Source organism: Parasteatoda tepidariorum, chromosome 1, assembly GCF_043381705.1.
Source record: "Parasteatoda tepidariorum isolate YZ-2023 chromosome 1, CAS_Ptep_4.0, whole genome shotgun sequence".
In the NCBI taxonomy this organism is placed as follows: domain Eukaryota; kingdom Metazoa; phylum Arthropoda; class Arachnida; order Araneae; family Theridiidae; genus Parasteatoda; species Parasteatoda tepidariorum.
The window spans coordinates 94921004-94934859 of record NC_092204.1 but is presented as its reverse complement, the minus strand read 5'-3'; the positions used below and the strand labels follow the sequence as shown (position 1 = coordinate 94934859).

The 13856-nt window shown below is 27.9% G+C and overlaps 1 protein-coding gene across 1 annotated transcript; it reads left to right on the top strand.

The window, feature by feature from the left end:
- Positions 1-3916: 3916 nt before the first annotated feature.
- On the top strand, positions 3917-13653 carry LOC107442045 (RING finger protein 145 homolog). The gene is made up of 2 exons (XM_016055499.3): positions 3917-4129; positions 11754-13653. The coding sequence occupies exon 2, from the start codon at positions 11881-11883 to the stop codon at positions 12736-12738; it is 858 nt and encodes a 285-aa protein (XP_015910985.1). The 5' UTR covers positions 3917-4129; positions 11754-11880; the 3' UTR covers positions 12739-13653.
- Positions 13654-13856: the final 203 nt, after the last annotated feature.

The following is a 13856-nucleotide window of genomic DNA, read 5'->3' as shown; positions in this document are numbered from 1 at the left end:
TCTTCATAACATGTTTGATAAATTAAACTACAGTGGAGCATCATTTATACGACGATCGTTTATACGACGCTTACATACGTTTTAGTGTGGTCCCAATTCATTCCTATTCATTTTAATGTAAAAATATATCGTTTATACGACGTTTTAGTGTGGTCCCAATTCATTCCTATTCATTTTAGAGTAAAAATCTATCGTTTATACGACGTTCACATTTATACTACGTTTCAGTGTGGTCCCAATTCATTCCTATTCATTTTAATGTAAAAATATATCGTTTATACGACGTTTACATTTATACTACGTTTTAGTGTGTTCCCAATTCATTCCTATTCATTTTAATGTAAAAATATATCGTTTATACGACGTTTATACATTTATACTACGTTTTAGTGTGGTCCCAGTTCATTCCTATTCATTTTAATGTAAAAATATATCGTTTATACGACGTTTACATTTATACTACGTTTCAGTGTGGTCCCAGTTCATTCCTATTCATTTTAATGTAAAAATATATCGTTTATACGACGCACAGAATCGGTTATATGTCGGTTTTTAGATTTTGTTTACGTTCATTTCACTTTTATTCTTGACAGTAAACACGGGTCTTTTCTATCATCTAATGCCGAATCAGACATAAGCTTATAAAGGCGAAAAATGTAAAGGAGGGAAAAAAAGCAAAGATCTCCTTACTGTGCTGCTTTGTGTAAACTCTGATGGAAGTGAAAAGATCACTCCTTTAGTGGTAGGAAAATCAAAATATCCCAGATGTCTATAGAATATCAAAACGCTTCCGCTGGATTATGACGCCAATAAAAATGCGTGGCTGACGATCGAAATTTTTACTAGCTGTCTGAAAAAACTAGACAATGTTATAAGGAGGCAAAAACTAAAAATTTTGAAAATTTATCGACCAATATCCAGCTTACTCCTCGGATATTAATTTTTTGGAAAATGTGAAAGTTCACTTTTTTCCTGTAAACTGCACAAGTGTGCTTCAGCCATTAGATTTGGCCGTGATTAGAAATCTAAAATTGCAGTATGGAAAGCAGTTAGTTCAACTCACTATTTGAAGCATTGCAGAAATCCCAAGAAAATAAGTGTTCTCCAAGCAATGAACTGTTTTATAAAAGCTGGATTTACCCATCGAACATCCGATGATAATGTGGGTGATGACGTAAGCGATGATGATACAATAATTAATTATGATGATTGAAGTTTGCTCGCAACAGAGACAACTTTTGATGAATACATGGATTGCGATGAGAATGTAGTAACGGTAGCTATTTGCACTGCTTATGAGTTAATTCAGAACACACTGTCTGAGCCACATAGTGACAGCCAGAATGACGAGGAATGCCAAGAAGTTGTTCCGCCATCTTTTCAAGATGCAATGAATTCCATTGAAACACTAAGAACTTATTTTCTTTACAACAATGCTGGAGAAAAAAAATTTCAGGACCTTAATTCCTTGCACAAATCATTAAATGCAGCTCAACGTCAATCATCACATAAAACAACCTTATATAATTTTTTCTGTAAACTTAACGTGATATGATAAAGTGAAAAAAAAACAAAAAACAAATATGGAGTATCAAAAAAAAAATTATAAATAAATAAAGGTAACGTATATTCAAATTACTTACTGAAATGTTTCATTTTTTTATGGTTATTTGTTTGTTTTGCTTCGTCTAATTTAGAAATTTATGTAAATCAACACGTTAAACATTTAAATTAACTGAAAACAGAGTTAGTTTCCAGTTTTGGAAGTAAAAATCGATTTTACGACGTTATCGTTTATGCTACGTTTTCCAGTGGTCCCTTCGGCGTCGTATAAACGATGCTCTGCTTATATGAATGTTTTTAAACTCCTTCGAAGGGAATGAAATATTAAAATTTTATCTAAATATCGAATATTTATTTCTTGACAGCTTTAATTAAATAATATTCATGTATTTTAGAAAACGAATTCTCGTTGAATTCGAGGTAATAGTAACAAAAGTTTAATTGTAGATTTTTGAACATTTTGAAACAATCCATTTATCAAAAAGCTCCCCATTTATTAAACCCTTCCCCATTAATCCTCATTTATTAGAAACACCCCCTCCCCAATAATTAAATCTGATCGGATTCGTTCATTAGATGTTCTGATTTAGCGGCATTATTATTAAACTATCATTGAAATTTCGAAAGTTTAATAATAAAATTATTAAATTATAAATCTCTTTGAAGCGATTCATTCCAGCTGTAGACCGTGGCTATGTAAACAATCGTGAAGTAGTTACAACTCAACAGTTGGAAAAGTTTCTCCTGTTTATCGTTCGTGAACTGAACTTACTTGCACTATTTTCTTGCGTTAATTGGCAAGAAACTGCTTTAGTCAAAAATGATATTTTATGAAAAAAATTAATTTCTTGCTTTCTTCCATAAATTTTTAGGAGAGTTTTAATAGGTGGCAGTAAAAGTAAGGAAGTAAATATTATTTCCCTTTATTAGTTATCTGCATAACATGTTTGAAAAATTAAACTATATTAGTGTTTTTAAACTCTTACGAAGGGAATGAGATATTAAAATTTTATCTAAATATCGAATATTTATTTCTTGTCAGCTTCAATTAAATAATATTCGTGTATTTTAGAGAAAAGAATTCTCGTTAAATTTGAGGTAACAGCAACAAGAGTTTAATGTAGATTTTTGGATATTAAACCAACCATTTATTAAAAAGTTTCATGTTGATCCCCAATTATTAAAAAGTCCCCCCCCCCAATAAAGGAATCTGAACAGATTCATTGATTAGATGTCCTGATTTAGGGACATTACATATTAAACTATTATTGAAATTTAAGAAATTCAATAAAAAATTACTAAATTATAATTTCCTTTGAAGCGATTTCCAGCTGCCTATCGTGGCTATGCAAACAATCGTGAAGTAGTTACAACAATACAGTTGAAAAAGTTTTACCTGTTTATCAGTTGAAAACCGAATTTATTTGATATGTTTTTTTTTTTTTTTTTGCATTATTTGACATAAAATTGCAGTGCTCAAAAAGGATATTTTATAGAAAATATATTAATTTATTGTCCTTTGCCATAAATATTTGGGCAATGAAGGCAACGTATTTGGGAATTCGTTGCAATGAAGGCAAGGAAGTTAATATTATTTCCCTTTATTGTTTATCTACATAACATGCTTGAAAAATCAAACTATATTAGTGTTTTTAAATTCTTTCGAAGGGAATGAAGTATTAACATTTTGTCTAAATATCGAATATTTATTTCCTGATAGCATAAATTAAACAATATTCATGAAGTTTAGAGAAAAAAAATTTCGTTAAATTCGATATAACAGTAACAAGACCTTATAATGTAAATTTTTGAACATTAAAACAACCATTTACTAAAAAGTTACCTATTAAACCCTCAATGTTGCTAAATTAGGACATCTAACCAAACGAATCTAATCAGATTCATTATGCATCATCAAACTGCAACTTTTGTTTGATGCAATACCTACCATTTTGTTGACAACACATCTACCATTATATATATATGAACAACGTACCTACCCATTATTTCCCTACTTGACAATGTAAATCAGATTCCAGTTTTACTATTGAAAAATATATTCTGTTATTATCAAAGTCGTCGAAAGCTTTTGTACATCATTTTGTTTTTACATGTACTGTTGTTTTAACATTAAATCCTTTTCATTTGTTTAAAACGGAAAGCTAGCTATAGTGCCAATAGCATTTGCAATTATCAACTGTCGTTATAAGGTACTTTTACTATAATTATTTTCCTTAATTCCGATTTCTTTCTTCATTGATGCTTTTCTACCCTTTCACATGAATCGAATGACGTAAGACGAGGTATACGTTCGCGGGACTGTTTTTTATTTCTGGATTGCGGCGGTGAGTGTGTCAATGTGTGTGGGGTCTGTTGAAAAGCAAAATGTTGGATGACGAGAGAGGCGACGTGTCATGTGCCCCATCGTTGTTTGGATAATGACGCAATTCTTCTTTTTCTGAATTTAGTTGAGTAACCCACGAGGTGATGCCTTCATTAGAGAAGATACCTCAACGAAAAAGAGGATGGTTGAAAATTAGCTCTCCATCTGGATATAACACAAAAGGTGAGTCGCATGCTTTCACGCAACACTTTTCTCCTACGCAATATTTTTTAATTAAAATTTAAATGATTTCAATTTTTTAAATCATATTAAAACAATTCATGCTTTTATTTCTTCAATTTTCAAATTCTTTTTGAAAAATGTTTCAATATTTTCTTTGAGTCAAAAGAACCATGGAAAATTATCTGTTTAAAAAATTTTAATTTGCATATCATTGTTTTTCATTCATTTTTTTTTAAATTAATAAATGAATAATTATGAAATTACGCGTTCATGAACAAACAAAATACTTCTAGTTGATTTAAAGGTAGATATTTAGACCAAATCGGGTATTGATGACTATTTGAAAAATAACGAGTAAAGCAAAAAAGAAAAAAAAAGTTAACAAAGTTATTTAAACAAAATTTTGCCAAAGTAGTTTTATGTGCTCTGAGATTTTTTTTCGTTACGAACATTAATATTTTTTATTGTAATAATGTTTTGTTAAAACGGTTTGCAGGAAAGCAATATATATGTATATGAATATTAAGAAAAACTGGAATCGACACTCCTATTTATAATACACAAAGGAAATTAAAAGTAAGCATTTTTTGCTTTAAGTGGAACTACAAATTATGAAAGATGCATATTATCAATTTTATCACTTTCTTCGCTCGTGAATTTAATTCTGTTATAATAATTTAAGGCAAGGTACTTAACTTCAAAAAATTTTTAATAAATAGTAGCAAAAGCGCCAGCAAAAGAATTATCTTGTAGAATCCCTATTTTTTGTTTAAAAAAATCAAGGCCATTAAAAAGAACATTTTCAAAAAGATTAAATTTACAAATATCTATCCAATAAAATTTATCAATATTTTCATTTATTAAATATTTATCATAAATGCCACTACAAATATCAAGTATTTGAGCGTGAGGTATACTGGTATAAAGATTTTCAAAGTCAATTGTATTAATATTAAAAACCTCATTTTTTCAATAAAATTCAAAACATCAACCTTACTATTAATAACAATATTATTCTCACTTTTAATTTTAAGTAAAATAATATTAAGAATATTAAAAAACTTTTTACTAACACTAGAATTATAACAATTAGTACCTTAAGCAATAAACCTGAATGTTTTTGGATTCTTATGAAACTTTACAATTGGAAGTAAATAAGGTAATTCCATTCAATTTAAATTTCAATTTTTTACTGAAAGCAATAATCCTTTCTTCAATAGCTTTTTTGTCATAACTTAATTTAAAATAAGTATTATTAGCATTATATTCCTTAATAATTAATTTTTAAAAAAAAATTATTTACACAAAATACAAAAGTTATTAGAAACTTTATCAACAACTGTAATAATAAACTTATTCTTAAGCATTTTAATTTTCTCAAATCATTATCAATAACGGCACCACTAGGATAAAAACAAAATTTGGAATTATTTAAATAATATTTAACTTTTTTCACAATCCTTGTCTTCCATTCTGTAAAACTTTCAATAGGTCAATGATATTTTCTAGAAACTATAGCAATAAAACAATCAAGATCTCTTTTTACCGATAAAATAAAAATCATCATTTCTCATTTTGAACCTTGTTCTAAATTTAGATCCTCTACTCAAAATACTAATCAAATCTTGATCTCTACCAATCTCTAAATTCCTGGTAATAACATGACCATAATCTTTATCAATATACTGAGAAAATTCGTCTATTTTACAAAAACAGAATATAATTCAAATTCCGACTTAAAAAATTATAATTACAAACTTTTTTTCTAAGAGTAGAGGAATATTTATAAGCAACTATATCTTTAAGTTGTTTTAAAGAAAAAATATCAGAAAAACAATGAATAACCTGTGAAATCCTAGCATTCTCAAATTTTTTATCATGAAAGTTAATAATACAAAAACATTAAATGTTGAGCATTTAGATTTTAAAATTGATATTTCTAATAATCAAATTAAAATTGGTGTTTATGATAAAAGGAAAGCTTTTAAGTTTAAGGATATTTTTTTCCGTAATTTTAATACCAATTTGTAAAGTAAAATTTTCAAAAATATAGTTTTTTCTCAATTGTCTAGAATTAATAAAATTTGCAATAATGTTGAATGCTTTCAAGAGGCGACAAGTAATTTTTTTAAAAATCTGGAAAGTAATGGTTTGCCTTTTAATATTTCTGTAATATTAAATTTTAATTAAAGAAATGATTAAAAATTATTAGTTTTGTTTTCTCTTAATAGGGCATGATCGAGTCTTAGCTGAGTTGCCCCAGTTAAGCATTTCTATTATTGATGGCAAAAGCTTTCTTTTTCTTTTCTTTTTTTTTTTTCTGCTCATTAAATTAGGGGACGTTGTTTTTTCGTTAATTCCTATTTAGTTGAGGATTTGTAGTGTGTTGTGTTCTTTGGTTTTGGGATTTATAACTTTTAAGTAAGTTTTTGAACATTGTTTTCTTTTGTATTAATAGTATTATATTTCGGTTTTTGTAATTTGTATTTTATTTTTTCTCTACCTGAACTTTTGACAAAACCTTTGGGGTACAGATAGAGCAACTTAGACATTTGTCGTACTCTCTCGATAGAAAAGGTTTTGCATTTATGACATCCGGGGCTTGTGCCCCCTGACGACGTCAGCTTCGGTTGTCATATTTTCATTTTTCGTTGTTTACCTCGTTATTTGTAGTATTCTTTAAATGGTTTGAAATACATTAATGGCAAACTTTTATCAAATTCCTTAGTTATTGTCAAAAGTATCATGTTGATAACGTTGTAATTTTAATGTAAAATTGAAGTATGGAGTGATTAAAGTTCGTTGCATTTATTTTATATCATTTATTAGCAATAGTAAAAAGAGTTCAAACCTCTACATAACTTCAGTTAATATTCTGAAGTTTATCTTCATAACTTTTAAACAAAGATTAACTGTTGGTTAATACGTGAGTTAGTCAATTATTTCAAAACTAAATTCTTTGCTGTAATTTAAATTGAATCATTGCCTTAAAAATTATACCAAAATTACATAAAGTATACAGTAAAAGTTTGACATAAAGCATATGGCATGTTACAAGAAGCTTGATATTACGACAATTTTTTCAATTACTGTCAAAATAAATTAAAAATCAGAAAATAAATTTTTAAATTAAAGAACAGTACAGTTTATCGAACTTTTTTCTATTAAGGAATAAAAAAGAGTATTCAATTTTAATATTTTTACATAAGAATATCTATTATATAAATGGATTTTTTTTAATGAAATACAATGTTGTTTTATATTATTTAAAAATGTTTTAAGACTTTTCAATGCTTACTTAATAAATAATTTTCTTTATCAGTTCGGAGTTACTGAATGTTTTTTTAATATGATGTTTGTCATCTATATGTTCAGTCGTTGGGCAAAATAAGAATGCTTTGGAAAATAATTTTTAAGCACGCCCATTTTATATAAAAAAAACAGACCAACTATCATTTTTGAAATTGAATACATTTACAAGACAATAATATAAAAGTATTTCGTTCATGTCTTTGTATCTACGCAAGGAAATAAGAATGAGAAAGAGAATAATGTTTTGAGAAAACTATTTCTAATTCTCTCAAAAAATAATGTATTTTCAAAATAGTTTTATCATCAAAATATTATCTGATTTATAAATATGTTAAACGAGTGAAATATTTTCATTTACTTTAAGTACAGGCATTGATTATTAAATTTCTGACTTTTTTTTTTCCTTCTTTTCATCTTACTTTTTTTAATTGTTGTTCTTGTATTATTTTTATTGTTCAAATTCGTTGGATGGTTGTTAAATAATTAATTGAAGTTAACATGGCAATTGAGTACTTGCAACTCGGAAGAATGCTTGATTAGGTCCAACCGTGGGATTTAAATCACATGTTTGGGTCTAATCAAGTGGTTGTGCTTGGCCGGTTAACGTTACAGTACTTAGGTTTCGTTTATTGTCACGCTGAATCTATTTCGGATTAGATTTAATAGGATACCTGCTGGAGACGTCGCACGTGTCTGTCGAACTTGATTGGCTTTTGAATCGTGGCGTGAACGAATGACCCGATTCACCCACGATGACGTCGCTTGCAAGGTCGCATCGTTAGATTGAGACCGATTCTATCAAGTTAGTAGTACAAATAAAAGTAATTATCTTGAATGGTAAGGAATGTGTTCTACGTTTTTTCTTTATTTATTCCAATGATTAACAAAATACCGACTTTTGGTACTCGATAGAAAGTATCAAGTGTTCATTTAAGTATGTTAATATATCCTTTTTTTATGTATTCAAGCTCTACTCTAAAGTAGTAATTTTATGTGTTTAAAAAAAGGGTTATATTTATTGTATTTCAAGACAGTTTTATCATAAAATACCCACTTTTGAAATTCTGTAGTAAGTAGGAATAAGTAAGTCCCGAGGCATCAAATGTTCACTAAATGTTAACGTACGCTACAGCGTACGTTAACACTTAAATCTGTTTATATATATGACTTTTTTATAATTAAAAAAAAAAAGTTATACTCTAAGGCAGTTGCATTATGACAAAAAGAAAGAATTACGCTTGTTAGATTTTTAAAATTTCAAGACGGTTTATTTTGCAATGCTAATAAGAAAGTTCTAAATAAAAAGTATCAAGCGTTTACTTATTAATATAGCCTTTTTTATTTTTGTGTTCAACTCAAACGCTATTATTTATAGTATATCGAAGAAAAAAAGAAAGAAAACATGTACTGTAGCATCCAAGCCGATCTCTGAAAATTTTCTGTTGATTTCACATTTATCATTAATGTACAAAATATTACTAAAAAGCGTGACATGAAGTGATATTATATTAAATATTTTCAATACACTTGTCTCATATTTTACAATTTATTTTGAACAAAATTGTTAGTTCGAGATATAGACATAGAAATATCTACGAACTACGTTTTTACTTTCGTCGATTCTGTTTGTTGACCCTAGAAAATGCTGAAACAAGATAAACCTAGGATGTGTTAAAGTTCATTAGTCTTTGTGTTTAAAAGGAGAATCCAGCATTTTTTTTTCAATGATGCTTTACTTTTACTTTGTTTCTTCAAGATGCAAGTCCTTGCCCTTACTTTTTGGCTTCTAAACAAAGATTTCAAGGGGGGGGGGGAATTTATTATTTTTTCATAGCGAGCTAAAAACAAAAAAAGAAATAGATTTTAAAACATTTTCTATAAAAGTACTTGTTTGATATCAAGGATTATATTCATTTATTTTCTCATATTAATTTTTTTTTTAAAAATATTAATTATTCATTTATTTTCTTCCATCTAACAGGAAAAAGTCAAAACAAACATTTCTATTTACATATTACTTTAAGATTTTGATGAAACTTTTTGTGTTAGAACACAGTACGTAAAATAAAGAGTGAACAACCTGAATAACTTCTGATATAACGATCGGATTTTCACATACTACGACTCAATTTCAATAGTTTGAAGACCTAAGCTGAATTAATGAGTTCATACAATATCTTAAGTTACGAAATCGAACACAGAAATGAATTTCTTATAATATAACCACTATTTTTTCCCCGACCAATTCAGGTTTTGGCCTTGGGGAGTCTTGAAAATTAGTCCGAATAGTTTAGACAGGAGAGCCCTCGAAAGTTTGGATCCCTTAACGTTAATTTCCTGTTTTGCGTATTTCAAGAGATATTTCGATTCATATGTATGTCGAGAACTTTTTAAGCAAAATGAAACATCTTTGCGCACATTGATAAAATTCGTTTATACAAAGATGATCCAATATAAAAAATAATTTTTAATAAATATTTATTACTTTATTTAATAATTGAAAAAAAAAATATTGTTAAGTTTACAATTTTTTACATGATTTTAAATTATGCAATTTTAAACCATAGCATTTAAAATTTGGACGTAATCGGTCGAATAGTTCTCGAGAAATCAAATTTTTAAATACATGACGATTTTTAAAATTTAATAACTCAGAAACTATTCAACCGATTTCGTTCAAATTTTATAATTTAAAATAATATAAAAATTTGCATACCTTAAGTGTCAAATATTTTCTGACCCTTACTAAGTTAAATAATAAAAAAATTATTAAAAATAACGTTTTACATGAAATTATTTTCGGATAAATAAGTATGATTTTGTTTTTATAAATGTTTTTCCTAAAATTAACTTACTTTTTGGACATTCTAGGGGAATTGCGCTGTGGATGTATTTGTTTTTAATTAATATGATCTTTCAGAGATCTTGAAATCTTTGGTATGGCTTAAGTTATGCTAAGCAATAGTTTGATTACATAATGCATTAAAATATCTCCTGGTACTCAATTAAGGAGCCAATTATTAAAGCTACTTAAATATAGCAAAAAATTCAAAAAGAATTTTCAATTAAAATGCTTGAAAATACTAAATTATTTATTTTCGGTCATGGTCTTTAAAAAAAAATATTCTAAATCTCAAAAAATATGGGGTAAGGCTTTTTCCCTTAAACTACACTCCTAATTCGTAACTCGATTTAAACTAAATTCTCTATTAAAAAAACTGTCTTTTTTATTTTTTTTAAAAACTATTTGTTGTTGCAAAAAATTTAAAAAAAATATTAAGCCTCATACAATATTTTTCCATATTATTTTAATGTTTATTTGTAAATATATAAATGGATAGATAAGGATTATTCCATCAAACATATTTCCAGTCTTATAAGCCTTATTACTGGATCAAATAAGTTAAAAAGTTCCAAAAGAAATGCGTAAAAAATTAAATTAATAAGCCTTATTACTGGATAGAATCAGGAGACTATCAGAATGATGCTATGAAAGTTTGAATATGAAACATTGTTATTAATGTTTTTTTTTTTACCCCAATAGCTTTAATTTATCTTTATATAGTTCTCAAAACTTTTGCTAGCATTTTTTATTGGGGGGAGGAGGGGACAGAGGAAGAGTAAAACTAGAAATGCATAAATTTGAAAAATAATGTATTTTCATATAAAATATTTTTTATCTCTAAAATATAAATAAAATATTTTTTTACAATAAAATAAAATATTTTTTATTTTATTATTATTTTCTCAAGCTCTGAGCACTTTAAAAGATACATAATACTAAAAAAGCATCAGAACAATATTTTTTAACAACTTGATTTAGATTCATATTTATTGTGCATTGCAAGTTTAGAGAGTGGGACACTGTATTTTAAGTTTACTTATTCTAGAGGGGATGCAAACCCTAACAGCAACCCCTTTTCAAACAGATTGTTGTTTTTTTCTGTAATCTATGTGACTCAATTTCTCTACTTTTTTATGACATCCATTTTCTGAATTACATCAGGTGCAAGAATTTTAATTAAAAAATAATAATTTATTTTGTATTCAATTATGTAATTAAATGTATGGGCCTTCTTTTTCTTAAAATTTGTCTTATTTCTTAACTATTTTAATAAATATCCTTGTTTGTATTATCTGATGGAATGCAATTTAATAGTTTTCCAGCAATCAAATTACTAACTTAGTTTATTATTTAACTGTAACTGAAAACTACTGATTTAATTTACATAAAAAAATTCTAATATATTTTATCGTTAACGTATATTTTTAATTTTACTAATTACTATTTTGTCTTTTTTTAACAATGTAGGTATTCATTTGTGATGAAGTTTTTCACCCTGAACTCTATTTGATGTTTTTATAAAGTGCGTTGGTTTCAAATCTGTTACAAAGAAAAACAAAACTAAAAACATAAAATTATTAACTAAACTTTCAAAATGAATCGTGAAAGACGAAACAGAACTGAAAACTTCCATAGAACTGAAGCTATGTCCAGTCTTATCAATCAAATAATGTTCTTCATGCTCTGTGACCGGTGGTTCTGCCCACAAGAGAAACTGACTGGACTGTATGCTCTATTATTTTATAACGTGATTTGCTATCTCCTCCTATACACTCAGAGACTTGTCTACCTTCAAGACATAACACCCATCGTTTTTGTCTCAGAGCATTCCAACATCCGCCATTTGGCGATGACTGCTACAAAAGTCATGCTGGAATTCACAAGGGCAGTCACATTCGTAATAACTGGTGTCTTTATGTTGCTGGTATTTGGTCTGGAGCAAGGACTGGAACACTTCAACCCAACTTGGTACTACATCGGAATAACTGCCCTCTACTTCACTCTGACAGAAAGGACTTGCCAGGAGCAAATACCCTCTTTGCTAACTTACCTCAAGTGTGAAAAATTTGACAGCTTGGAGAGCCTGTGGACACCAGTGCTAGTCAGAGTCTTTTCCAGTGTGGCCTCTGGTTTCATGATCCTCTTGGTGTTTGTCTGCTCTCACGAAGATTGGATACTTTTAACAGCAGCCAGTTTCATCAATGTATACATGTGTGCAAAAGATCTAGATCAACATTGGCAAGTTCTAATGAAAGAGAGGTCTAGTATTGATAAATACCGATATGCAAGTAGGCAAGAGCTCACCGATAATGATGATGTCTGCGCTGTGTGTTTACAGGACATGTCGTGTGCAAGGGTTACTCCTTGTCATCACATGTTTCATGGTGATTGCCTAAGACGTTGCCTCAGGGAACGACCCTTATGCCCCATGTGCAAATATGTTCTTGAATAATACATGAGCGAATCATGCAAGAACTAAAATTTAGTTCTTTTGTTTCAAACCAAATTTAAAATTTGGTTTGATACAAATTATGTGTTTATTTTTTCATACTTTTGTACAACTTAAGCATTCTCACTGTCAGTTGAACTGTAATGATCATTGTCAGGCAATCATTTTAAATAGTTTATACAGGGTTCTCACTCGATTTCAGAAAAAAAATTCCCTTACTTTCCCAAGTAATTTTTAATCAAGCATATTTTATCTATAATATGCAATTTCCCTCCAGAAAACTTTAATTTTTTTTTATTTATGTCAAATATCAGATTTTATGAGCAAAAACATATAATAGAATTATTGTATGTTTATAGAATATTATGTTCTGTAATATATTATAGATGTGAATAGAATTATTTAAATCTAGTCTTAATAACTGATTACTGTTATTCACAATTCTGGTTATTTTCCTGGTAAGATATAGGAATTTTCCAGGTTTTTCATTAAAAAAAAAATTACCGTCCAGGTTTTTTGTAAAAAAATTACAACTTTCCTTGATTATTTCATGCTTTTTTAGAGTTAAAATAAAATTCCCTGACAATTCCAGGTTTTCCCTGTTTGCCCTGCCCCGTGGGAGCCCTATTTATATGTTAATGCAATCATTTTAATAATATAAAGTTTGGAATATATTATGAACTTTCCGCTTTTTGGAAATAAAACTTTAGAAACAAATGCATTGTTGGTTACCTTCAAAATTCTTATCAAGCAATTCTTTCAATTGCTAATTATATTCATACTATTTGAAATATATGATATCACTAATAGTTTTTTATTGTAAATTATAGAACAAAAATTCAATTTTTGCTTATAAATATCATTTATTGTTATGCTATTTGTAAAAGTTTTTTTTAATAAATTTACTATGTAAATTAACCCTGTTTCTAATTATTTTGTGACTTACAATTTACAAGCAATTTGAAATTAATATTGACATAAAGCAGAACTAACATAAATAAATTTTCTTATTGGAGTTAAAGTAGTTCCTTTTTTTAAATAATTGTTTTTTAATAAAGTTAATTCAACTATAATTTTCACAAGGATCTTCAACTAAAGTTGCAGAGCTATTTTTCATTTGG

Coding starts and splice junctions, on each gene's coding strand:
- LOC107442045 (XM_016055499.3), top strand. CDS start 11,881: ATGAATCGTGAAAGACGAAACAGAACTGAAAACTTCCATAGAACTGAA.